This window comes from Zeugodacus cucurbitae, chromosome 6, assembly GCF_028554725.1.
Source record: "Zeugodacus cucurbitae isolate PBARC_wt_2022May chromosome 6, idZeuCucr1.2, whole genome shotgun sequence".
In the NCBI taxonomy this organism is placed as follows: domain Eukaryota; kingdom Metazoa; phylum Arthropoda; class Insecta; order Diptera; family Tephritidae; genus Zeugodacus; species Zeugodacus cucurbitae.
The window spans coordinates 61,092,611-61,116,774 of record NC_071671.1 but is presented as its reverse complement, the minus strand read 5'-3'; the positions used below and the strand labels follow the sequence as shown (position 1 = coordinate 61,116,774).

Here is a 24,164-nt window from a genome sequence, read left to right as displayed (position 1 = left end):
GGTTAACGACTTCACTCGCGCGTTTCTTAGTATGTCTAACCTTGCAACCAACCTGTCAAAGTCAGCTTGACAAGATAAATCATTGATAAAGAATCTGACAGCTTCCGCATACATATACATAAATCTCGCACTTTCACACCTTCCACTGTTTGGAAATAGCAAAATTCGCACCTTACATACATACATACATACATACATACATACATAAATACACACAAGAGCACCCACAAACAGTTAAGCAGCCAGCGAATTTGCCAGTTGGCAAACCGCAATTGTTGGTGGGCGGTAATTTGGCGGACTCGCATTGAAGCCAGGCATTGACTTGCAAGTGGCGTTGGCTCAATTTGCTCGTATGTAGGGCAGCGTTAGCAAACAAACGGACAAAAGGTACGCATTCAAATGCTCAATTCAGGCAATTGACGAAACTCATAAGCCGAGCGCACGACAAGCGGCGCATAAAAACAACAATAAAATAAAAAAAAAAAATAAAAAATAAAAAAAAATTAAAAATAATAATAAAAAGAAAAATAAAAGAAAAAAACTAATAAAAGGTAAATAAAAATTACTGTTAGTTGTTGTATGCATTTTTCAAATTTTATGTTCATTAATATTTGTTGCGGCAAATTCGTGCGCGAAGCACGTTACACTGGCGTCACACCGCATCCCCCTCCACCCAACGCTGGCGCTTTGACAATGCGCATTTTAATCGGTTTTTATTGCAAATGTATTAAATTAAACGAAATTGCTTTGTTTATTCACATTATTTATGCGCAAATGTAAATAAAGTTAAAGTGAACTGCTGCGAATTGGTTCATCAAAGTGTCGGATATTTGTTGGGTTTGCAACATTGTGCGATTATCTGTTAACATGAAACCGTTTTGGCAAAGCTGTGTTATTTTTGGTTGTATGTAAATGCAAGTGACGCCTAAATGTGGTCAATTATTTGAACAATAAAAATTTGTCAATGGAGTTTATGGTCTAATTTGAATGTGGTGATGGCGGAATTTTGCGAGCTTCTAATGGATTGGGGGATTTTTAGGTATTTGCGCCAAATAATTTTGATTTTGTATAATATTTTATTCTTCATTGCAGCACAGTTATGGAATTAATGTTTAAATTATCATACAAATTATCATACAAAGTTTTGCAGTGCTTGTGTTTGGGGTGTGGATCATGATGTCATTTCAATAACATTGGCTTCTAAAACTCTGGTTTGCTCTTTCAAAGTTCATCTTTAACAAAGTAACACTGAAAAAAGGTCACAGCTTTTTAAACACAAAAAATTAGGGCGTCACCGCTGACACTGGAGTGTTATCTCCTTAAAATCATGACTTGTTTTAACTCCAAAAGGTCTCTTTAAGATTATGTATAGTCTGAATGCACTCTGCCTCAGCAAGCCGTCTTGCCGCAATCAATGGAGATAGGCACGCATGCAGTGAGATCAACGATTTCTCTTCCTTCTCCTCTTTCTCCTGCAATGTCCAGTGTTCATCAAACTAATGTTGTTGTTGTTGTTGTAACGATTATCCAGCCCTGCTGTATCGGAAAGCATGAGTCTAGTTGTCGTCGAGGTCATCTAACGAGAGACCCAGGAAACATGCTGTATCGAAGTGGTCGGACCAAAGGGAAAGGGTTGTTAGATAAGTTGGGTTTGTTGGGCATGCAAAGAGGTTACTAGTATCACGCGGGGATAGATCGAAGCATCTCGGTATGAACACCTTCGGCAAACTGGCTGTCATTGTTATTAGCCGACTTAAGAAATTTTGAAAGACTCGAAAGTGCTTCCTTGATACGTAAGGTGAGTCTTGATCCATTAATTGATACATAACAACATCATAAAGGAACGACATCACAAAGGACCAGCATGTCCAGCTGTCGACTTAGGAAATTTGTGAAAGGCTCGAAAGTGCTTCCTTGATACGTGAGGTTCCTCTTGATCCATAGATTGATACATAACAACATCATAAAGAACCGGCATCACAAAGGACCAGCATGCCCAGCTGTCGACTTAGGAAATTTGTGAAAGGCACGAAAGTGCTTCCTTGATACGTGAGTTTCCTCTTGATCCATAGGTTGATACATAACAACATCATAAAGAACCGGCATCACAAAGGACCAGCATGTCCAGCTGTCGACTTAGGAAATTTGTGAAAGGCTCGAAAGTGCTTTCTTGATACGTGAGGTTCCTCTTGATCCATAGATTGATACATAACAACATCATAAAGAACCGGCATCACAAAGGACCAGCATGTCCAGCTGTCGACTTAGGAAATTTGTGAAAGGCACGAAAGTGCTTCCTTGATACGTGAGTTTCCTCTTGATCCATAGGTTGATACATAACAACATCATAAAGAACCGGCATCACAAAGGACCAGCATGTCCAGCTGTCGACTTAGGAAATTTGTGAAAGGCTCGAAAGTGCTTCCTTGATACGTGAGTTTCCTCTTGATCCATAGGTTGATACATAACAACATCATAAAGAACCGGCATCACAAAAGACCAGCATGTCCAGCTGTCGACTTAGGAAATTTGTGAAAGGCTCGAAAGTGCTTCCTTGATACGTGAGGTTCCTCTTGATCCATAGATTGATACATAACAACATCATAAAGAACCGGCATCACAAAGGACCAGCATGTCCAGCTGTCCGAGTTGTATCTGTTGCGATCAACCTAACCTATCCTGAATACACTCATCCATAACAGATGATAGACGATTTTTTTACAACTTTAAAGTGGAGTCATTCGTGTAAGCCAAAACTTCTTTAGGTTAGTGCTCATTGGTTTTCAGGAGATATATGGTCTTGTTATTGCCCTTGATCTTATCCTGATTCTGTGTGAAAACTCATTCAATGTAAGAATGTTCGGAAAGCTCCCTCCCTAAATTGACTCAGCTGGAGAGGTTGTCTAGGGCAATAGAGATCATGTACCCAGATATCACTTCTTCTTCTAGCCAACGCTACGGAACCAAGCTCTGATCTTCAAGTCGCAGAAACGCAGAACAAAGTATTTTGATGAGAATCTATTGTAGTGACTATTATAAGTCCACACTTATCCCTTTTCTAACACTAGATTATTATTTGCCTGCATATTTTGACGTTAATCTCTCTCGCTAATATTTTTCTTACTGCAGATCAATGGTTTACAGCCTCTCTCTCTCTCTATCCCTTCTGGTTTTATTGGTATAGGGTCTCTCGTATAAACTATGTATAACCAACTATGTTCATAAATTATCCGTTTACAACCAATTAGCAAAATTTATTATTTCTAATGTGCCTTTGATTTATGTGCCGCATTAATATTCAAAGCAAACACAATTAATGAATACAAATTCAATTTCAATTTCGACGCAATGCTCCAATTTTAAACGGCGTAGGCCCCTTATACATACAAATATATTTACATTGTTGTCATTGACGGTTGTTTACTGACCTACGACTCAACAGCTGCAATGAATGATAAAACCATAAAGACAACTACGCACTTAGTACGAATACACTCTGTACCAGGGGTTCGAAGGTGCGAAACCCGAAGCACAAATCAATGCAATAACGGTAAATAAGTTATGCGCAAATGGTCGAAAATCAAAGTCAATTGCGAGTTATAAAAAAATATGCGCTTACGCATAACAAATTACAGCTAATCTGAAAAGCGGGCTAACGGTTTTTTACGCACCCACATGCACTCACTCGCACGCCGCACCACAGTGCCGTTATTAACGTCAAGCATTCAAATTATTGGCATTGAACTTCACGTTGAGCGCTAATAAAGTGTGTTTGCGTAGAAAAAAAAACGGTTAAAACCAAAAAACCAAAAATTTATAAATGAGATCAAAAAAATGCAAAGGTTTTGCCCCACATCACGATGACAATATTTTTGGTATTTTCGTCAGAGGTTATAGTTTTTATTGCCTATTTTAAATGCGTAAATTTTAACGTATTGTTGTTGCTCTTGTGCGTTTATGTTGTCGTCACGCATAATTCGAAATGACGTTGACTTGACATGCGGTCATTTACGTTAATTGGCCTATGCGTGCGGCAGATTGACCAGCTGACCTGTAGGAAATGGTATTCATCACAAGTTAATGTTGTTACAGTAAAATATGGAACAACAGTTCAATTAAAAATAATTATAAAAGGAAAAAATTAAAAATTAAAATTTTAATCATGTCTATCTCTTGCTCAAACTAACAAACTCGACTGGAATAATTCGAACCAGAAACCAATTAAGGTCGAGATTATCGTGAAGAAAAATATATCAAAACGATAAAACTAGTGAACCTGCTAGAGCGGCTCGTTTAATAGATCAGAAGAAGGCTGTTTTTATTTTAAAACATTCATTACAATTTAGCCAAAAAATCTGCTATCAAAATCAAAACAAAAGTTTTTTTTTTTTAATAGAACAAATTCTTTATTCCTGTGAAAGTACATTCGATGCCATTATCTATGGAACTCGATTTCTTTTGCATGGGCACTACGTGCACGTTTGTATAAGTCCAGACGCTGAACCCAATTGCTGCAATTTCACGTTCGATATTCGTACGAAGTTCAACAATCGTCACCTGCTTGTTGGCATAGACCATAGACTTGACGTAGAAATAGTCTAACGGCATAAAATCGCACGACCGAGGCGACCAATTGACTGCGCCATTTCCTGACATAAAACTTTCAACAAACTTGGTTTTCAGTAAATCGATTCTGACATTCGTGTGTGTCTTGTGGTGCCGTCCTGTTGGAACCACATATTGTCCAAGTCCATATCATCCAATTTGGGCCAAAAATATTCGGTTATCATACCGATTCCCATTCACCTTAACGTGTTAGTCTTGATCCTAATTCCTACGTAGGACGTAGCGCTCTTAGTTGTTGAATTCTCGTTGTTGAATCGTATATCTTTCCTAGATGAAATGGCAAACCTTACTTTTGTAGCTGGCCTATTGAAAAACCCTTTATGAAATTGATGTCTGACTTATAATTTTTTAAAGTGTTAAAAAAATATATGTACACATTAAGGCAGAGGAGGTTCCAAAGAGTACGGCAGCCATGAAATATCCCTAGCTCGGAAGTCACTGTGAAAATCCCATTATCTACCACTATCGTTTGAAGTTTATAACTGCGGCTGTACATGATTCCTACTGGGGTTTTAAAGCTGAAAAATATTAATGGACTCATCTGCATATCTACAGGCAAGATATCTGGAATCATATACCACTTTCAGTTAGCTGTTCTCCTTTATGCAAAAAAAAAATTAAAAATCGAGAAAGCGTATACTGCCTGCTATGCCTGCTAATTGTGGGGACCGCGTAAATTATGATGGGTTAATGGTCAGTTAGAACCAATATGACTAAAGTAAGATTGATCTTACTGAGGACGAAGAATCTCCTAGATCCTTTGCGATTTACCTTGGTCCACAAGGATATTGTGATTGCGTCAGTAATAGTTACAGTGCAGTCCATCATTCTAGGTTGTAATAACTCCTCGATAGTTCCAGAATTATTGAGATGACAAAAATGTATAGTAGTTTTGCTTACGGTTCCCTACGTTGACATCGGGGATTCTAAATAATGATACACAAATTTTCTTCTAACGCTTAGGGGTCGAATTATTATTGTATTATTAAGTCATGATAGGTGACCCTAGTTATGATAGTCTCTTTTCGGCAGAAAACTGCAAACTTCCGAGCAAATTTTTGTTATGAAAAAAAATCTTATAAAACTCTTAGACAGAGTCCACTTTGGAACCTTCATATAGTCTCAAGACCCCTAGATGCATCTAGCAGAGATATTAGAGATATAGTGTTATGCATAGAGTCGATTTTTAATAATTTTTTGGGAAACTATTTAGAATCTCAAACTACTATAAAATTTTTACAAAAGTTATTTGCTTATTTCATCAAATTGAAATCATATAGAGTCCCACAATTGACTTATCGCGTAACGCAGCATAATTTAAGCCAGCATTGTTGCATATATCACTTACTAAACAATAACAATATCGACACCTATTCATCACGCAACAAACGTGACGCCAAACGCCACAACGCTCGTAAACTGCATCGGTAGCACGAAGTGGCACTTGCCACTTGCATAATCAGAAATAAAATCAAATAAAATGCATAAAAATTCGAAAAACACGAAAAAAGTAAAACAAAATAAATCTGCATTATTTACACACACACATACCACATACATATATAGAAAGAAATAAAAACACATTGCGTTCTGCTCCAATTCGATTAATCGACGCTACGTCACGCCAGCCGTTAGATGTCATGACATCACGAAATCGCAGCGTCAAAATGTAACGACCAAAGCGCACTTTACACCAACAAAATGAATGATGAAAAACGCGCTTTCAAGCCTGCAAAGTAGAAGAAAGATGAGGACGAAATCGCCGCTGACTCGGTAGTTTTGTAATTAAAATAAATTTTCAAAAACAATTTCCAAAGTAAACTCATTACGAACGTGACACATTGGTTTGGTATTAAAAGAGTTCAAGGCTGTTTGGAATATTTGGAGTTGACAAAGCTATACAGCTCCGACATCTGCTTTGAAAAAGCAATTGAAATACACACGAGCTTTGTATGTACGTACTTCTCTCAAGCTGCGGGTGGTACTTCATTTCATTTATCACATTTTTTCCGAATTTCAACAATGTAATTAGTGCGATGTCTTCTAAGTGGGTATTTGACACAGTTTCGCATCTCCATTGACTGTATTGTTCAGTATTGTATAATTTGTGGAAGGGCATTGGCTTTTTGCAGTGTGATGATACTCGTGTTTAGGCAATGACGGCTTGCGGCTGCATCATAAAGAGGTCCAAGCTTTGTTCAGCCAACAGACAATAACTATATGATAACAGATTTTCTCTCATTTTTTAGTACTGGTACGTTCGGGATCTGAGGCCACAACACATCGAGCGGTTTCAAGATTGTCCTAAAGAGGTTTTGAATTATGAAAAAAGAAATTAACGAAGATTCACAGTTTTGGTAAGCCCTGAACCCCACTTATTTCTATAATCAATGAAAGGTCCAGATAATGAGCTCTTTCGAGGGTTGATTGAGGGTAAAAATCAAAGAGCTTTACCAGCTTAAGAAGAAACTAATTTTTTTATCCATTACACTACCCATAAGTTAGAGGGACAACTCGAGCACTCCGTCCGCAATGTGACAAGATATCTTCTTCTTTTTCTTGACCGGCATAGACACCGCTTACGCGGTTATAGCCGAGTCCACAACAGCGCGCCACGCATTTCTCCTTTTGACAGTTCGCCGCCAGTTGGAGATCCCAAGCGAAGCCAGATCCCTCTCTACCTGGCCCTTCCATCGGAGTGGAGACCTCCCTCTTCCTCGGCTTCCACCAGCGGGTACTGCATCGAACACTTTCAGAGCTGGGGCACTTTCGTCCATTCGACCAACATGGCCTAGCCAGCGTAGCCGCTGTCTTTTTATTCGTTGGACTATGTCTATCCTGTCGAATACCACATACAGCTCATTCTTCTTAACGATTCTGGAAAGCAATTCTTCTTCCGGACAGTAATTGCAAGAGGGTTTTTGTTTGAGATAGTTTCGCCACGCCTAGGTGCACCAAAACGGCTACCACAAAAGATAACATAAGGTCCAGAGTTCGCTGTTACAGTTGGCATCGGATTGGTCATAGATTTTTTGAAATATTAAGCATGAGAAAGCAGTCGACCGCGTTTTCTCAATTTGGTCCAAATGAAGCAACCTTGAAGTGGTCAAAATAGGGTTTGAACCTTTTTAGGCTCAATCCGAGATGGATTCTTAGCCGTTTCAGAACCGTCAACCAAACACGGATTTAGAAAAACGGACCATAACACATATTATTAGAGGGCATATACAAGTTAGAATATTACTAGGCCAAGTACCGACCGAAAGGAAGGTTCTATTGAGAAATATAACGCATTTTTTCAGAAATTTTCATTGTTCTTTAGTAGACTAAGTACTTATTGTACCGTCATCGTAAGTGACTTTAGAGATGGATAATACGACTGCTGCTGCCGAAGGAATTAAAGTCAGAACCTAACCGATTGGAAACTTTTATTGCACAACCCAGAAATAGTCACTTGGAAACGAGTTGGACTCAGTGTCGCCGAAGCAACTCTGGTGAAATCTGTGAACCAGATGACTATTATGAAAAAGGATTTTACAGGAATAAAAATAAAATGTGTTAAAAAGAAAAACAAAGATAAAAACAAAAAATGTATTTTACATAAAGTTCTTAACACTTAGTAAGAATTAGCAGAAGAAGAACATTGACGAACAAAAATCTCCTCATTTAATTATAAAAATACCAAATTATTTATATTATTCCACTAAAAAAACAATTGGCAACATCAACCAACTTTATTCAAACTGGGCAGCACTGCACATACTTGTCAAACAGATTATTCTACGTCAGTGAATATACATTCAGATTTTTTCACTGTTTTTCACTTTGAAGTTGTTGCAATCGTTTGCAATTTTTACATTTCTTGCGAAAAAACGATAATCGAAAGCCACAATTATGTGATAGAAATAAAATTTAGTTAAAACTCTAGGAATTGCAGTATATTTTGCAGGTGGAAAGAAATTTTATATAGAAGTAGGATGAGTTGAAAACTTTATGGATTTGGCAAATCGAAAGAAAGAAAAAGTGAAGTAAAAAATAAAAATAATACTTGAAAGTTGTAAATTGGGTTGGCATTGGCTGATTGACTGGTGTGTCATCGGCAACAACGCAGTAAAGGTATAGTAGATTTATGATGGAACAATACCTACAACTTAACAACAGCAATAACCAGTGGTGTGTATAGAATCAAATAACGAAGTTGTTGCTATTGTGTATAGCCAGACAGGCAGATATGTCTGATGGCTAGCGATGGAGGTGTTCTTTCTGTTCAAAGAAAAAACATTAATTTGAGGACCAACTTGCCATTGATTTACACATAGCCACCCTCGCCGCGACATACGAATTAATGGCAAACAAAACTTTCTAGCGGAGGGGGGTCAAAAACGAAAGTGGAGCGGAGCAAAATACATTCAACAAGAAAGAGCAAACAAAAAAATCAAAACATTAATGTTACGCACACAAGAACTGCGGATATTTACATGCATCTAGTCTTTGTGTTGAGAATGAAACGTAATAAAGTAAAAAAACAACCGCTCGATTGTGAGCGATAGAATTAAATTCGCAATAATTGAAGGAAAACGTACACACACAAACAGTTTGTTATTCGAGTGAATGCTCGACGTTGCGATTCGTGCCATATGTGAGCACTAATAATGTAACGCTGATCTAGACACACGCTGGTGCTATTGCGGGGAAATACACACATGTAAACGACATTTATCACAAAACAGCAGCCGCTGAAATAGTAATCGGGAACCACGTAATTCCAAAGTTAACGAAGAAAATGTGTTGTAATCAAAATTCAGAAATTCCAAAAGACTATATGGAGAACGTTAAAATTTCGCATAAATGCATGTACAATGTGGTTGGTTGCTATGGACGTAATTGATGTGGCATAATTGAATTGGTGTTTTCTCCTGCACACACGTCACAATGCAACAAGTGTTCTTTGCGATGCAAATCTGCGAGTGACAAGAGTTCAATGCCAATCGATTTTTCTATAAAGTTACATTTTAGTTTCAGTAATTGTTGCATTACATACTAAGTGTATATGCCAATTATAGAAATTTCAAGCGATATGAGAAACAGCAGATGCCATGCTATTTTAAAAGTCTCCCACTACTACTACACTAAGCTCCCTACTTTGGAAATACGACTTATAACTACCAACGTATTTTACATATAAATTTCCTTTGCATAAATTATATTCACTTTAGAACTCAATTACTATATTATTACAGGTCCCACACAGTAAGCAAACACATCACATTTAATTTCATTGGAAATTTAACTCAACAATTGGAAAGATAATATAAATAGCAAATGCAAAATGGATACGGCCGACGCTTTGATGGAGGAGAAGAAGTTGCTGGCGGAAGGGAAATATCGTAATTATATGTCAAATATTGATAAAGCGTTACGAAACTTTGAATATTCAAGCGAATGGGCTGACCTTATATCGGCGCTTGGCAAGCTTAGCAAGGTAAGGGGGACACATAGCTTAACTGTATATAACTCAAATGTGTATTTGACCAAATGTCTGTTTCAAATGTATGTATTTAAGTTGAAATTCATGTGCAAACAATGCAATATATCGCAAATATTTATTTGCTTGACAGTTGGTTAAAGGTATTGTGCATGTATGATACAGATAAATGTGCTGATAATTTACAACTGACTCATATACAGTTATTTATATATACTTAAAGATAAAAAGTGGCAATATTGATAACAGAACGTGCGCTTTTGGCAAGCATGAATTACATTACTTGTGTGACTTCATGCTTATTGATAAATAGCTGCAAATAGTGCTTCATTTTGACTGAATGAGTAATACATTTTAACACAGTACAGCTGGCCGTTTAGTGATATATCTATATAGCAATAACTGACAGAAAAACTGTTTTGCAATAATTAGTGATCAGTGAAAAAAAGTGGAAACTGAAAAAAAAAATATTAAACCATATACTCATATAGATTCAAAAATTATCTATCTATACTCAAAACATAGGACACATTCCAAATAAAAGTTAATTGATAAAAATTAAATTAAATTTATTTATTATTGACGAAAAGTGTTAAAGATTTTCAAATTTGCACTGCTTACATTATATTGGGTCATTACTCAGGCCGCTATATGAGCACTGTCTTATCAGTTTACACGTTTAATGTTTTTTTTTATCGCCAACCATTTCTGCATGCGATAAAGTATTCCTTTGTTTAAGCAGCAAATTTGGTACTTTACGAAAATGAGTGGTGATAAGTGAGCAAAAATCGGGGAACCAAGTTAAAGGTCAGAAAACTGCTCTTACGAAGTACACAAACGGACACACATATGTTAATGTACGTATGCTTTGGCTGTTAAAATATATATACATACACATTAAAAAATAAATATGTACTGATAAAAATGTCTGTGCCCTTTGTTGTGTGTTGTTATTATTTTTTTATTTTTCAAGCCAACAATAATTGTTTTATAATTACAAGCGCATTTTGTGGGCATGTAAATTCCCATAATTGTATTATAATTTATAACCTTGGCTATTTTATCATACATTGAACTATTTTTTATTATTTTAATATAATTTTATAATTTTTATTGTAATTTTTCTCGTTGTAGGCTATATCCGGCAATACACAATATCAAGTTATACCGCGTCGCATAAAAATCTCAAAACGTTTGGCGCAATGCATGCATCCAGCACTGCCATCTGGTGTGCATTTAAAAGCGCTGGAGACCTACGATGTTATCTTCAGCAAAACGGGTGCAGAGCGTTTGGCACAAGAGCTTTTCATATATAGGTAAGTGGCATTGATTTTAAACCCAATAAAATATTATTAAATTTACTCTTATTATTTTCCTTTAGTGCCGGCCTCTTCCCGCTACTCGGCTATGCGGCCATGAATGTGCGTCCCGCTCTGCTGGGCATTTATGAGACCTACTTTGTGCCACTGGGCGATAAGTTGCGTCCAGCGCTTAGTGGTTTCCTCAGCGGTGTACTGCCCGGCTATGAGAATGGTTTGGATCATTTCGATCGCACGAATTCACTGCTTACGCAAGTCTGCACCGCCGTCAACCCGACACATTTTTACACTGTACTCTGGGAGTGTATGGCCACAAATGCTTCAATACGCTTACCGGCCGTCACCTATCTACTCGAACACTTCAATAAACGCCTGAGCATGCAGGAACAAGTCTTCATTATGGGTCACAATCGTGATATTATGATGTCGGGGCTATGCGCTTGTCTCAATGATAACGTTATTTTAGTACAACGTAATACCTTAGAATTTCTACTACTCGGCTTTCCCATGCATACTATCTACTTGACCGAAGCGGATCTCATCAAATTGGTTACGAATGGTTTGAATACGATTTTGCGACGTGATATGTCACTAAATCGACGTTTATACTCTTGGTTGCTTGGCAGTGAGGTGGCTAAGAATTCGCCCACATATGACACAGCCTCTCTAGATGGCGCGCCAGCAGAGACGGAAACCTATTTCGAGAAACATTCGAAACATATTGTCATAAAATCGTTGATCTGTACCCTCAAATTCAGTTTGGAGAGCACACCGGTGGATGTGAAGCCGTATCGTATTATGGTCTCACTCTTGGATAAAGCGGAAATCGGTAGCGCTGTGCTAGATCATGTGCTGTGCGATATTATACGTACTATGTCCTTGTCGAGCAGCAGCAATGCGGAGGTGGTGAAGTCGGCTAATTTATTATTTGCCACATTCGATCCAGTGTATATTTGGAGTTTTATGACGAGCATGTATGATAAGTCGTGCAAGAAGGTGAGTGAGGGATAATATTAGAACATTCTCAGTAATTCATTTTAATCCTTCGTTGCTTCATTCTAACCTATATTTTAATATTCACATTTTTTGCAGTCCAACAAAACCATGAGTCGTTCACAGTCGAGAGGAAAATTATCACGCAGCATTTCGCGCAGCAGCAATGAAACGAAATTTCAATGTGAAGTCGGCTCTGGCGATCCTAGTCTGGTCGAAATATGCTATCTAACGGAATTTTTACTGGAAACCATCTCTTTGGAAATGTATAATGAAACCACTCGCATTTATTTGCCAAAAGTATTTCTCGCTATCACACAGATGCTCACCATACATCTAGACTATATAAGTAGTGACGAGGTGAACGCTTCACTGAAGCTATGCATGAAAATTGTCTCACGCGTACAGCCGATGATTACGTAAGTAATCGCTTCGTAAACTAAAAATTATTTTTTCATTTATTTTTTTTTTTTTTCATTTCTTTATGCACAGTAGCCCCATAAAGCTCGTGCCACGCACCAATCACGGTTACTATTCGTCCTCCGATGAGAAAGCTGGCAACGCCAATAAGAGTGTACTGAAGAATACATCGATTGCGCAAGTTGCTGGCGCTATGTATGCGCTGGAGAAGAGCAAATCCGATTCGAAGTTAAATCATTTTTCGGGTGACGACAGCAATGGCATGTCACAGCATGGCAAAAATAAGGGTGCGTTCGCACATAGCGCCTACACAGAGCCACCAATGCGACGCTCGAACTCCAATCAGCATATGGAACGTAAAAGTCCGAAGAAGAAGAAGGCCAAGTCAACATCCAAGCTATCAGAACTGGATAAAGAGGTATGGAATGCACCAATTACACTATACAACACTCGACTCGGGTATTGGACCAAATTATTTTTTTTCCGGGAGATTGAGTTTTAAATAAAAAGAGTGCGTTCTTCGATTTTCGAAATTAGCTCCGAAATCGAAATATTTGAACTCGAAGTTCGAAAGAGGGCTTTTAAAAAAAATTTAGAGGTTAACTTCGAAAACCGAAGGATAATATTATTTTAACTGGAAAAAATTAGTTTTGTACAATACCCAGAAAAAAGTCGATTTTGTGGAATAGTGTTATTATTACGCTTATAGACTAATGTAAAAATTGTATTGTATCCACAGATTTGTCCCGACACCGGTCAAATTATCGAACCACAATCCTCCTCCGATTTGGATACGCCATTGAGCATTAAGAAATTAAAATCGAAAGCCAAAACACCGTATATGCGTATACGCACCAGTCCCAAGAAGACACGTCCCAAGGATATAGCACTCACTGGACCCAAATCACTCGATCCAGCATTACTAAATGCCAAGGATGAAACAGATGATTTGCCAAAGAGCGCACCAGCCACCGAGCAGTTGGCAAAAGATCGTGTGGAGGAATTAATTTTCGACTATAACGAAACTAATGCTAACAACGAAGAAGAATTCTCAATACTAGAGAAATGTATAAGACAATACGAGATTTTCTTCGAACTCTATTTGACACGTCATGTGTTGCAAATTAAACGTGCCACTGCCGTGGACGAGGAGAAATGTCGCATTAAAGTCGAAGTGGAACGGGAACAGCCGCTCAGTGTGGAGCATATTTTCCAAAATGAGCAGATCTATGAAGACACAAGCCCGGAACGGCTCGTAGAAATCGAACGTCTTTTCGACACGTTGCGCGTCAACGTAATGAGTCGTTCCAAACAGCTGCATAGCTTATTGAATCGCTCGTTGGGACATACTAAAGGCGCTACTGCGGCCAACGGCACCGACTCGACCACCAGCGATGCGAGTGATGATGGCGATGAGGCGCAAGTAACATGCGATGATCGCACCGAACGACGCATACAAGCGCTAATGGATTTACGTTTGTCGAATAGTTTACGTAGCGCCATCAAATTGGCCGCCAATTTGCTCGTAGAAATGTCCACATTCCCCAATTGCAATAAGAATATCGTGCTGGATAAGAATGACAAGGAGATACCGAGTTGGTTGAAGGTGCTGTGCCTGGTGACGGCGTACACGCAAAGCGACAAGGAAATGCAGATCGCCGCGATCACGACGCTCTTCGATCTAATAAGGTATGATAAGAGTAAAATATAATGAAAATAATGTAATAATAATATCCCTATCTTCTTCAGTCTACTAAAGTCTCAAATCGAGCACACCACCAGCCCTGGTGTGACCTTTGTGGTGATGCTGCCGCTGCTCAAATTCGGACATGTCAGCTATATTGAACACAAAACGCGCATCTTCCAGCTGATCACCTCCGTGCTGTGGAATTACTTGGGCGAACAGGGCATTGATCCGGCGCAGATCACATCGCTGCTTTATCAGCTGCACAACTGCTTGGAGAGTGGACTGGTGGAGACCATCATTGGCAATCGTATGTATGCGCATAGCATGCATCAACAATTCGCCGCCGCCGATGCATTGTCTGCGGTCGGTTGGAGTGAACAATACAGCAGTATGTTGCCGCAAACTGCGCTACGTAATTACCGTTACGACCGTGCACGTGACGTGCAATTGGTGTGCGCTTCGCCAGCGCGTCCAGTGGCGCGCGCTGCTATTGAACAGCTGAAAGAGAGTGAATCGAAGAGTTTTCGCAAATTTGAGTTGCTCTGGCATTTGGGGCGTGACAAGCAACCCTCGAAGGGTTTCGAGAAAACACTGCTGAAGGTATTAGACACCTTGGCTCTGCCACAATATATGTCTGTGCGCACTTGTGTCACCAAATGGTTGCAGTCCGCTTTGCTTCGCGGTGATTTACCGCGTCTCATCAAGCCGCTTTACAAAATACTGCTCGGTCCACAGACGAAGCGTATAAGCATAATGCATCTGCACGTGCTGGAACAGGAACGCGGCGAAGAGGGTGTCGGGCAAGCCAAAGCGAGCGATAAGCTGCAGACGGGTGGTGCGCAAAGCGACAATTCGCTGGAACGTGATATTTATGCCATCAGTTCGGAGTATGGCAACATCAAGTATCACATGGACACCTCGAGTAACAAGAAACGCAGTCCGATACGCAGTTTCCATAAGAAGATTTTCGGTGTTGCTTTGAGTAGCAAGAATAAAACATCGAACTTTTTAAGCGACAAAACGCCCACACAAACTATACCCGCTGCAGAGCTGCCAGACGCCACCATCGGGCTCATAGTCAATCCACTAGACAATTCACCGGACTTTGATGATGCCGAAGACAATGAGACCGAGTGTGAAATGCACGAGTTGACATCGAAGAGTGAAGCACATTCCACAGCGAAGCCAGCAGAACAGTCACAAAGTGTAAAGAGCGGCGCTGAAGAGCAACAGGACGATGATGCCGCCGAAGAGGAAGACGATGACAAGGAAGAGTTGGATGCGCATGATTTCGAACACGACTACACGGATGACTCGGAGAGCAGCATGTTCGATTCGGAATCGGAGAATCGCGAAACAAGCGTTGAAAAAGACGACAGTCTAACGATCAGCTCCAGTGCTGGTGCCGTTCTGAATGGCAATGCCGCTGTTGGCGGCAACCTCAAACGTTTCGTAGGTGACTGCGAACGTGTAACTGAGTTGCTTTCACAGCACGAACGCACGAAGAATCGCAAAACGTATCGGTTGACACGCGAGAAGACGCCAGGTGATTCTAGTTTGGCTTCGGTCACGTCAACAACAGACGAACACTCTTCGCTGGGCGCACCGACACAAACAACCGGCACACTTGATGATTCCGCGCATGCAGCGGATGAGTATTTCAGCACTAACAATGGAAACGCCAACGATAGCGGCGCTGCAGAGACCACAGTCAAAGATGTAGAAGCGCCAACGTCTGCGCAACCAATTGATACACCGCCACAGACACAGCAGCAACGCAACGAGGGCAGCGGCAAGCATAAGCGCGCACATGGCGCAACAAAACTGCATAAGAAGAAGCATGGCGCGGGCAAAAAGTCCCCTGCCGGCAGTGATAAGAAACGCATGAGCTGCATTTCGAAGACCTCAACGGATAGCAACAACAGCTACTCTGGACTGGCTGGACCGCACAGTCTGCAGGAGGAGCCCATCACTTGCAATTCACTGCAAAGCGATGACGATGATGAGGAGCTGTATGAATCGCGCTCACAATCCAATTCGCTCACAACCGCATCCACAATAAATGTGGAGGATAAGCGGCGCACGCTCAGTTTGGAGACCAGTCAGAAGCCCAACCAACAGAAGTCCGAATGGGCGCTAACACAAGAAACGCTGGAGAAGAGCAAACAAAATTTACAGATTTTACGTCAAAATGCGGCTGCCGCGCAGCAGCAACAACAGAATGGCAACGGTGGCGGCGATGGGGGCGGCAGTAAGCGTTCATCGATGAAGAGCGGCAATTCGAGTATAAGCGCTGGCGATGCATCCGCGCGCTTAGCAACCGACCAAATGCCCAGCTACTATCAGCATATGCTGATCTACGCAAGTGGCGCCTACGACACCAAGCAAACGTTGTACGCATTCCAAACGCTACGCAACATCATCACCTGTGACACGCGCACTTTCCTCTGCCTCTCGATCACCACCTCCGTGGCCAGCGGCACTCTGAAACAGCTGCTGATACGTCATCGCAAATGCATGCAGGGCAAAGGCTTCACCGGCAGCATCAATAACACAGAGTACGCGCAGAGCTATCGCGCCTGCATGCATCTCGAGGTGTTGGTCACAATCTGTCTCTATTATGCACGCGGTTTCTTCCATCATGAAGCGCGCTATGCGGATAGCGCCGCAGACGCGCCCAATGCCGAAGATGTTATGGGCAACTGTCGCGTGCAGTTGGAGAGCGTTGAGCTGCTCTCACTCATATGCGCCGAGTTAATTGATATCGTGCGTGGCATGGGCAAGGGACTCGCGTATTATATTGCCGATTTGATGGCGCGTTGCAAGCTACAAAAAGTGATACTACATTGTCTCAACTCATCGGTGAGCATGTTTAGCGGCCCACAGCGTCAGCAGAAGCAACGCGCGTCGGATACGCTGCCTGCGCGCATACTGAATTTCAACAATCCACAGGACGATCAATTGCATGCGGAATCGCTGCAATTGCAGCTGTTGCGCCTACTCATGTCTGTGATAAAACTTGAATACGAAGTGCAGCTGCTGAAACAAGAGAGCAATGGCGCTAATGCAAATGGCGCTGCCAGCAGCAAGGAAGATACTTCAGGCAATATATCGCCGACGCGCCTCTCCAACATTGGTGGCGAAGCAAGCGCCACGAATGTCAAGTACTTGCCCAACTGTCTGATTAGCCAGCAGCCCATGTTTCTGGCTGCGGTGCTAAGCGCGCTGCAGAACGAACAGTTGCGGCATCTACACCGCAACTGGACCGATCTGGTGACTGCATCGCTGAATTGCTTCAGCTGCGGTTCGCTTACAAACATCGTCATCAGCGTCGTACATCAACTGTGTCACAATATTGATCGCATAGCGAAGTTGTCACTGAAGGAACAGAGCGGTTTTCCGCCAGACTACGTTGTCTCCCAGCTGGAGGCCATCACTATACTATGTCACTATTGTCTGCTCGACAATACACAACAGACCACACTCTCACACCTCTTCAACCAGGCCTACCCACAGACCAGCGTCTCAGCGCAGAGTTCCAATACCGGCCAACTGCTCAACAGCATTGTACATTCATTCCTTTCCACCGCTGCCGCCGCATCACAATCATCCGAAGCGCAGGCGCCACGCAATCCACAGCTTCTAGCGGCGCGCAATGCCGTGCTGTCACATCTCTCACGCATCGTTACCAGCGTTGCCGCCGTCTGGGACAGTGAGTTGGGTCAAGTGCGTCCAGTGAAGCAACAGCTCATGGAATTCCTATCGCCAGTGTCGCTGCATCATGGCGCCAATTTCCTCGCTGCCGTTGCAGTTACCTGGCAAGAACGGGGTGAAGCGTATGCAAAGCGCGCCAAACCGCTCTCCTCACTCAGCATACCCGAACAGTATCAACGCAATTCGGCGCCACAAGCGTGCGCCGAGCAGTTGAGTCTCGTTACGCTCGTGTCCAGCATACGCGTCATGCCGATGGACTCATTCGTGCAGACACTGCATCAAGTGGTGCGCAATCCACCGCCCATACATCGGCCGCCGGTGCATCTCACCATCGAGGTGAGCGCTTTAGAATTATTCTATTTCTACATGAAATCCGCACCAGCGCCACAACTTGGCGATTCGTGGAGCTCTCTATTGGCGCTGTTGCGCGATTGTCTCAACCTCACGCCGGCAGCGCAATTCGTCTTGCTCATGTTACTCAATGAATTCGTGCAACGTTGTCCGCAAATGCCGTTCCCTGACAAGAAGGACATACGTGACTTGCATGATGTGACCGCGCGGCTGGTCGATTCGCTATCGAATGTGGCCGGCTCGTGTCTGGAACAAACCACGTGGTTGCGGCGCAATCTCGCTGTCAAGGAGGACATTTCGCCGCTCACCTCAGAGGGTAGTCTACGTGATAGCATCGGTGGTCAACAGCAGCAGTATGCCGTGCAAGCGCAAAGTGTTTTAGCCGCCACATTGGCGAATTTGCTCGATGTCGCGTATGGCTCGCAGGAGAAAGATAAGGTGGTGAATATTATCACGACACTGTTGTACAACATTACGCCGTATTTGAAAAATCACACGGCGCGCAATGTGCCCTCCTTCTATGCCTGCTCCAGTCTGTTGGCGAGCCTTAGCGGCTATCAGTATACACGCAAGGCGTGGCGCAAGGACATGCTCGATCTGTTGCTGGATAATACCTTCTTCCAGTTGGATATTTCCTGTCTGCCGTTCTGGAAGCAAATTATGGACAGCCTGATGACTTACGACAATACCACATTCCGCGAACTGATGAGTCGCGTCTCGCTCACGCAAACCGGCAGTTTGAATATCTTCACGTCACGTGAGCAGGAGTACGAACAGCGTTCGATGTTGCTGAAACGTTTGGCATTTGTGATATTCTGCAGTGAATTCGATCAGTACCACAAGTATATGCCCGAAATACAAGGTGAGTTCCGTCAAATCAGTGAGCAGATAGAATCAGATCAAGCGTTACCCTAAATGTAGGCAAAGTTTTATTGGAGTATTTTAAATTGTTGCCTACATTTAGGCGCCAGATTATAGCTAACACATATTTCAATGAACTCATTTCTTTCACAGAACAACTGGCCAACAGTTTACGTCTGCTATCGATGGTGCCCTCCGTGCAGGCAGCCGTTTTTCTTTGCTTCCGCGTACTGTTACTACGCATGTCAGCCGATCACGTGACATCCCTGTGGCCCATTATTATCGCCGAAATGGTGCATGTGTTCTTGGCTATGGAGCAAGAGTTGAAATCCGATGGTGAGGACTTGAGGTGAGTTACTCAGTATAACTAAGATGAACTTCAACTTATTTATTATTACTTTTCGACATCATACAGCCAACAGATGCGTTTACTTTCCGGCATGGATGTTTCGTGGTCATCCAACTCCTCCAGCAATGGTTTGAGTTCACAAAATCAAGTGACACACTGGCGTTCAGTGCAGCTGGAAGCATCGAAGCTGCTCGAATTGGGTTGCGTGCTGCCGGCAACCAATTTGCCACATTTTCAAATGTATCGTTGGGCCTTCGTGGGCACCGAATTCGATGTGCACGAAGATGTGCCGATTATGAATGGCAGCAGCGATGAGCTGACGACAACCGCCACATTACCGACGACCATCTATGTGCCGCATATACGACGCATCGGACGTTTGATGGACATGAAGTATGCAGTGCACTCGCCGGTAAGTGTCACTTGGATTTCATAATTTTTTATTTATTTAAATACAATTTATTTTTGGTTTGCAGACCAACAATGTAAAACGTGGCCGCCACCTAATGCTCACCTTCCAGCAAATACATTCGCTGCAAGATTTATACGGTTTCTTCTCGACGCTGAGCGTCAATTGTCCCAATCCACACAATCATGCCGATATCGATAAGGAGGTTGCCAGCTGTTTGGCTGAAATCGAAGATGTGCTCGCTAAGGATTTTCTCGAGAAGATGGTGACCAGCACAACGCCCAGGTGAAAATTAGTTACGGCGATACGTGAAGTTGCCGGCGAACTGGAGTCGAGCGGTAGCGCTTTCAGCAGTCGCGTCACAGCGGCTTGTCACTTCAAACTATTGCATTATCACCAACAACAGCAACAGTCGACGCACGCAGAGACGAGCTATACGCTCGGCAGTAATCACAGCACCACAACAACAACAACTAAGAAAAGTAATTTCCCATTCTACGTTTGAGGAACAGTTGAAGAAGAAGAAGAAGAAGAAGAAGCAGAGCAGAACAAAGATAGTGAAGCAGAAAGCGCGGTATATAGTGGTAGAATAACGGTGAATATATGCATCAAGAAGACAGGAATGTATTAATTCAAGCATAACGGGACTACAATTTGAATGACTTTTAAGCTATGTGGCTATTAGGAGACAAAAATGGAAAAAAATCACACACACAACACACACACACTAATTATACCTACCAATATTAACGCCCTGTATTTATATAATTAATTACTATTAGCTAATATGCGTGGAGAAAGAAAAAAAAATAATTATTATAAAAAAGATGCGATAAAGAGCGTATTTGCGCATGCGCTGCATTGATATGATATACTTATATACATACCTACACATTAAATACATGCATACATTATAAAAAAGAAAATATATACATATATACATATATAATAATATAATAATAATACATACACACATAAGTGCATAGAGTGTTGTTTTCGAGTTTTTGCTCAGCAGTGTAAAATGTGTTGGCAGTGCAACAAAAGCAACAGCTTACTATTTGAATGATTAGAAATTTTAAACTCAAAGCATAAGAAAAAAAACAAAAAAAAAAAACCAACAATACACGAGTATATAATGAAACAGTTAAATGTAATGAAGAAGAATATGATAAACTCGATATTGATAATGATGAAGATGATGTTAATGAAACGTGTACAATAAAGTAGCTGAAAGACGGCGATGTTGGCGTCAATGTTGGTGTTGGTGTTGGCGGTGAAGTTTGCAATGAATCACAAATACATATAAAAAAAACAACAAAAAATGAAAGAAATATGCATTCAAAACAGCCCCCTCACCACCCCATTGCCTCATCAACTGTCACTGTGTGCAATTATGTTTGTTAAATAAAAAAACCGTTGTGTATTTAATTGATTTTAGTCTGAGCTATGATGCGGGTGGCAAGCGTGTGGCGCTCATTGACTATTATAGGAGTTTCGGCAAGCGCTTGTGAGAGCAGTTGAATGCTATTAACCTTTGACATTTACATTTACAATGCAATACAATGACGTGTATATGTATATGTATGACACGGTGTGGGCGGGAGTGTAGTATTTGTCAATGGAATTAATGCCATAAATATGTTTGTATGCGTCGATTATTTATATTTCAACGTTATATATGTGATTATAGAGAACAAATAAACTAAATTTTGGGATTAGGTTATTGAGGTTAGTTTTGTATTCGAATAAGCTTTTGGGAAACGGCACATATTCGAATTTCGCTTTAAACCATTTCGTTGCGTCACTTATTTCGTTTACAGGCGTGAAAAACTATTGAATATCCCTGGAAATCGAAGAAATACATATATAATATGGCCCTAAAACCATTAACCATCTAACGGCTGATCCAAGTAGAGATACTTTTTTCAATAACTTGTTTTTGACAGATCACGCGTGAGTCTAATAAACAGTCATGTTATTTTTGTACAGTATTTTTTGGCATTTCATCCAAGAAGCTCCGACGTTTTCGAGATAAATTCTGTTCAGCGAAGAGGGCCATTTCGGGCTCAACGGGTACGTAAACAAGCAAAATTGCCGCATTTGGGAAGAAGAGCAATCTGAAGACACTCAAGAGCTGCCATTTCATCTAGAAAAAACTCCGGTTTGGTGTGGTTTGTGCGCCGGTGGAATCATCGGTCAATATTTCTACAAAAATGATGCCGGTGAGAACGTAACTGCCAATGGCTACCATGATAACTGACTATTTGTTGCCTGAAATCAAAGCTCGTGATCTCGATGACTCTTGGTTTCAGTAAGACGGCGAAACTTCGCATCAATCAATGAATTTATTGAGAAAACACTTCGGTGAGCAGATAATTTCACATTTTGGGCAGGTCGATTGGCAACCAAGATCGTGTAATATCACACCGTTGGACTTTTTCCTGTGAGGATATATAGTCTAAAGTCTATGCGGACAATACTGCTTCAGCCCTTCGAGCAAAATATCACGCGTGTCATTCGCCAGTCACCAACGGATGAACCATCTGAGACGTAGCCGCGGACAACATTTGAAAAAGATAATCCTAAAAAAAAATGTCAAAGAATGTTGTTTCGAATGATAATAAGCATTACCCATTAAATTTGATTTTTTTTTTAAGTAGGGAACCTCAAATAGAGCACTCTTTATATCTAGATTCAAACTCGCTTCGAAGATAGTGGTATGTTCTCAATGATAAAGAGAATACAGGTAGAACTGGAGGCTATACAGACGTTAAGTTCGGGGTATTCTCTAAGAAAAAATATGATATTTTCCTGCCCTCTTTTCGTCTTCCCAACCTTATCAGCATGTTGTGAGTGAAAAATATTGAAAAGGTTGGTGAAAAACTACTGAGGACCTAAGGAGAAACAATAAAAGGAAGGCAGAATCTCTCGGACCAAAATTCTTGACTATGTGAAAAGTTCGGATATAAAGTTCTTTGACATCTTAAGACAAAAAAAAAATTTGGCGCGAACAAGTAGAAGATTGTACGTATGCCCTGAGGGGAATAGGGGTTTTAAACAATGGAATAAACATTGGGATAAGTAAATATCTCGGCTACATACATAAATATGTTTATATATTATATAAAATTGTAATCGAAATTCTTTGTTAAAGCTCAGGGCTGCCCTAATTTCAACTTGTTTTTCGGTTTTAAGACGACCGTCCAAATTATCACACACATTATTTTAGGAAATCTTGTAAATATCTATGGCCCTTGGCTTATCTTGCCTCAGTAATTAATACGATCGTGTGTTGCATATATATTATTTACTATATATATGTATGTGGTAAGTGCGTAGACTCAGTAATACATCAAATGCACTAATAAGGCTTCACAGAGCATGTCTAAATTTATATGTTTTCTCACTTTCGCGCTTAAAAGCGTTTAAAACGAAGATGATTGAGTGAATGATTTCATAGCGGCTGCTGCTGCTGCAAACGAAGGTAAACCGCCGATGAAGTCACAACCACTGAACACCCTGTAAAATGGTGACAAGAATTTGCATAGTGAATCAGCAATGACAACCGCGCAAATTTCGCTTTAACAAATAAGAAATAACTGGAAACCGAGTTCAATATATATACAAAGATAAGCTCTGATATCAGACAGCAAAAGCGCAGCTGGAAAGGCGGAGTTCACTTTAAGCTGCGGAATTATAAGATTAAAGGGAAATAATTGTTTTGCGATTAATAAGCTAATTGTTCTCTGGGAAATTGCTTATAAATAAATTTTTGTTGTTGCTGTGAAGTTTTTATAAATGTTTGAGGAGTCATAACTACTTCGTTAAAGTCAAGACTTACCCACAAAATACTCGAATTTTTTAAACAAATATTTTATTTTTGCTAATGAACTGTTAATTATGCAAGGGAAGAGACAGTGACCCTTATTTTTTCATAAAAAAGACTGCGA

The 24,164-nt window shown here is 40.9% G+C and overlaps 2 protein-coding genes across 3 annotated transcripts in view; one reads left to right on the top strand and one right to left on the bottom strand.

Moving 5' to 3' along the window:
• The window catches only part of LOC105218825 (TBC1 domain family member 31), a 192,105-nt gene that overhangs the window by 156,911 nt on the left and 11,030 nt on the right, over positions 1-24,164 (bottom strand). The gene's annotated exons all lie outside the window — the stretch shown is intronic.
• On the top strand, positions 8,422-21,249 carry LOC105218822 (protein dopey-1 homolog). The gene is made up of 11 exons (XM_054234140.1): positions 8,422-8,742; positions 9,867-10,108; positions 11,246-11,427; positions 11,493-12,426; positions 12,523-12,842; positions 12,916-13,261; positions 13,583-14,532; positions 14,593-19,457; positions 19,610-19,805; positions 19,872-20,217; positions 20,282-21,249. Exons 2-11 carry the CDS (start codon positions 9,956-9,958, stop codon positions 20,501-20,503), a joined length of 8,514 nt encoding a protein of 2,837 aa, XP_054090115.1. The 5' UTR covers positions 8,422-8,742; positions 9,867-9,955; the 3' UTR covers positions 20,504-21,249.

Coding starts and splice junctions, on each gene's coding strand:
- LOC105218822 (XM_054234140.1), top strand. CDS start 9,956: ATGGATACGGCCGACGCTTTGATGGAGGAGAAGAAGTTGCTGGCGGAA. Junction 14,533..14,592: donor ACGCTCTTCGATCTAATAAG/GTATGATAAGAG, acceptor TATCTTCTTCAG/TCTACTAAAGTCTCAAATCG. Junction 19,806..19,871: donor TCCGATGGTGAGGACTTGAG/GTGAGTTACTCA, acceptor GACATCATACAG/CCAACAGATGCGTTTACTTT.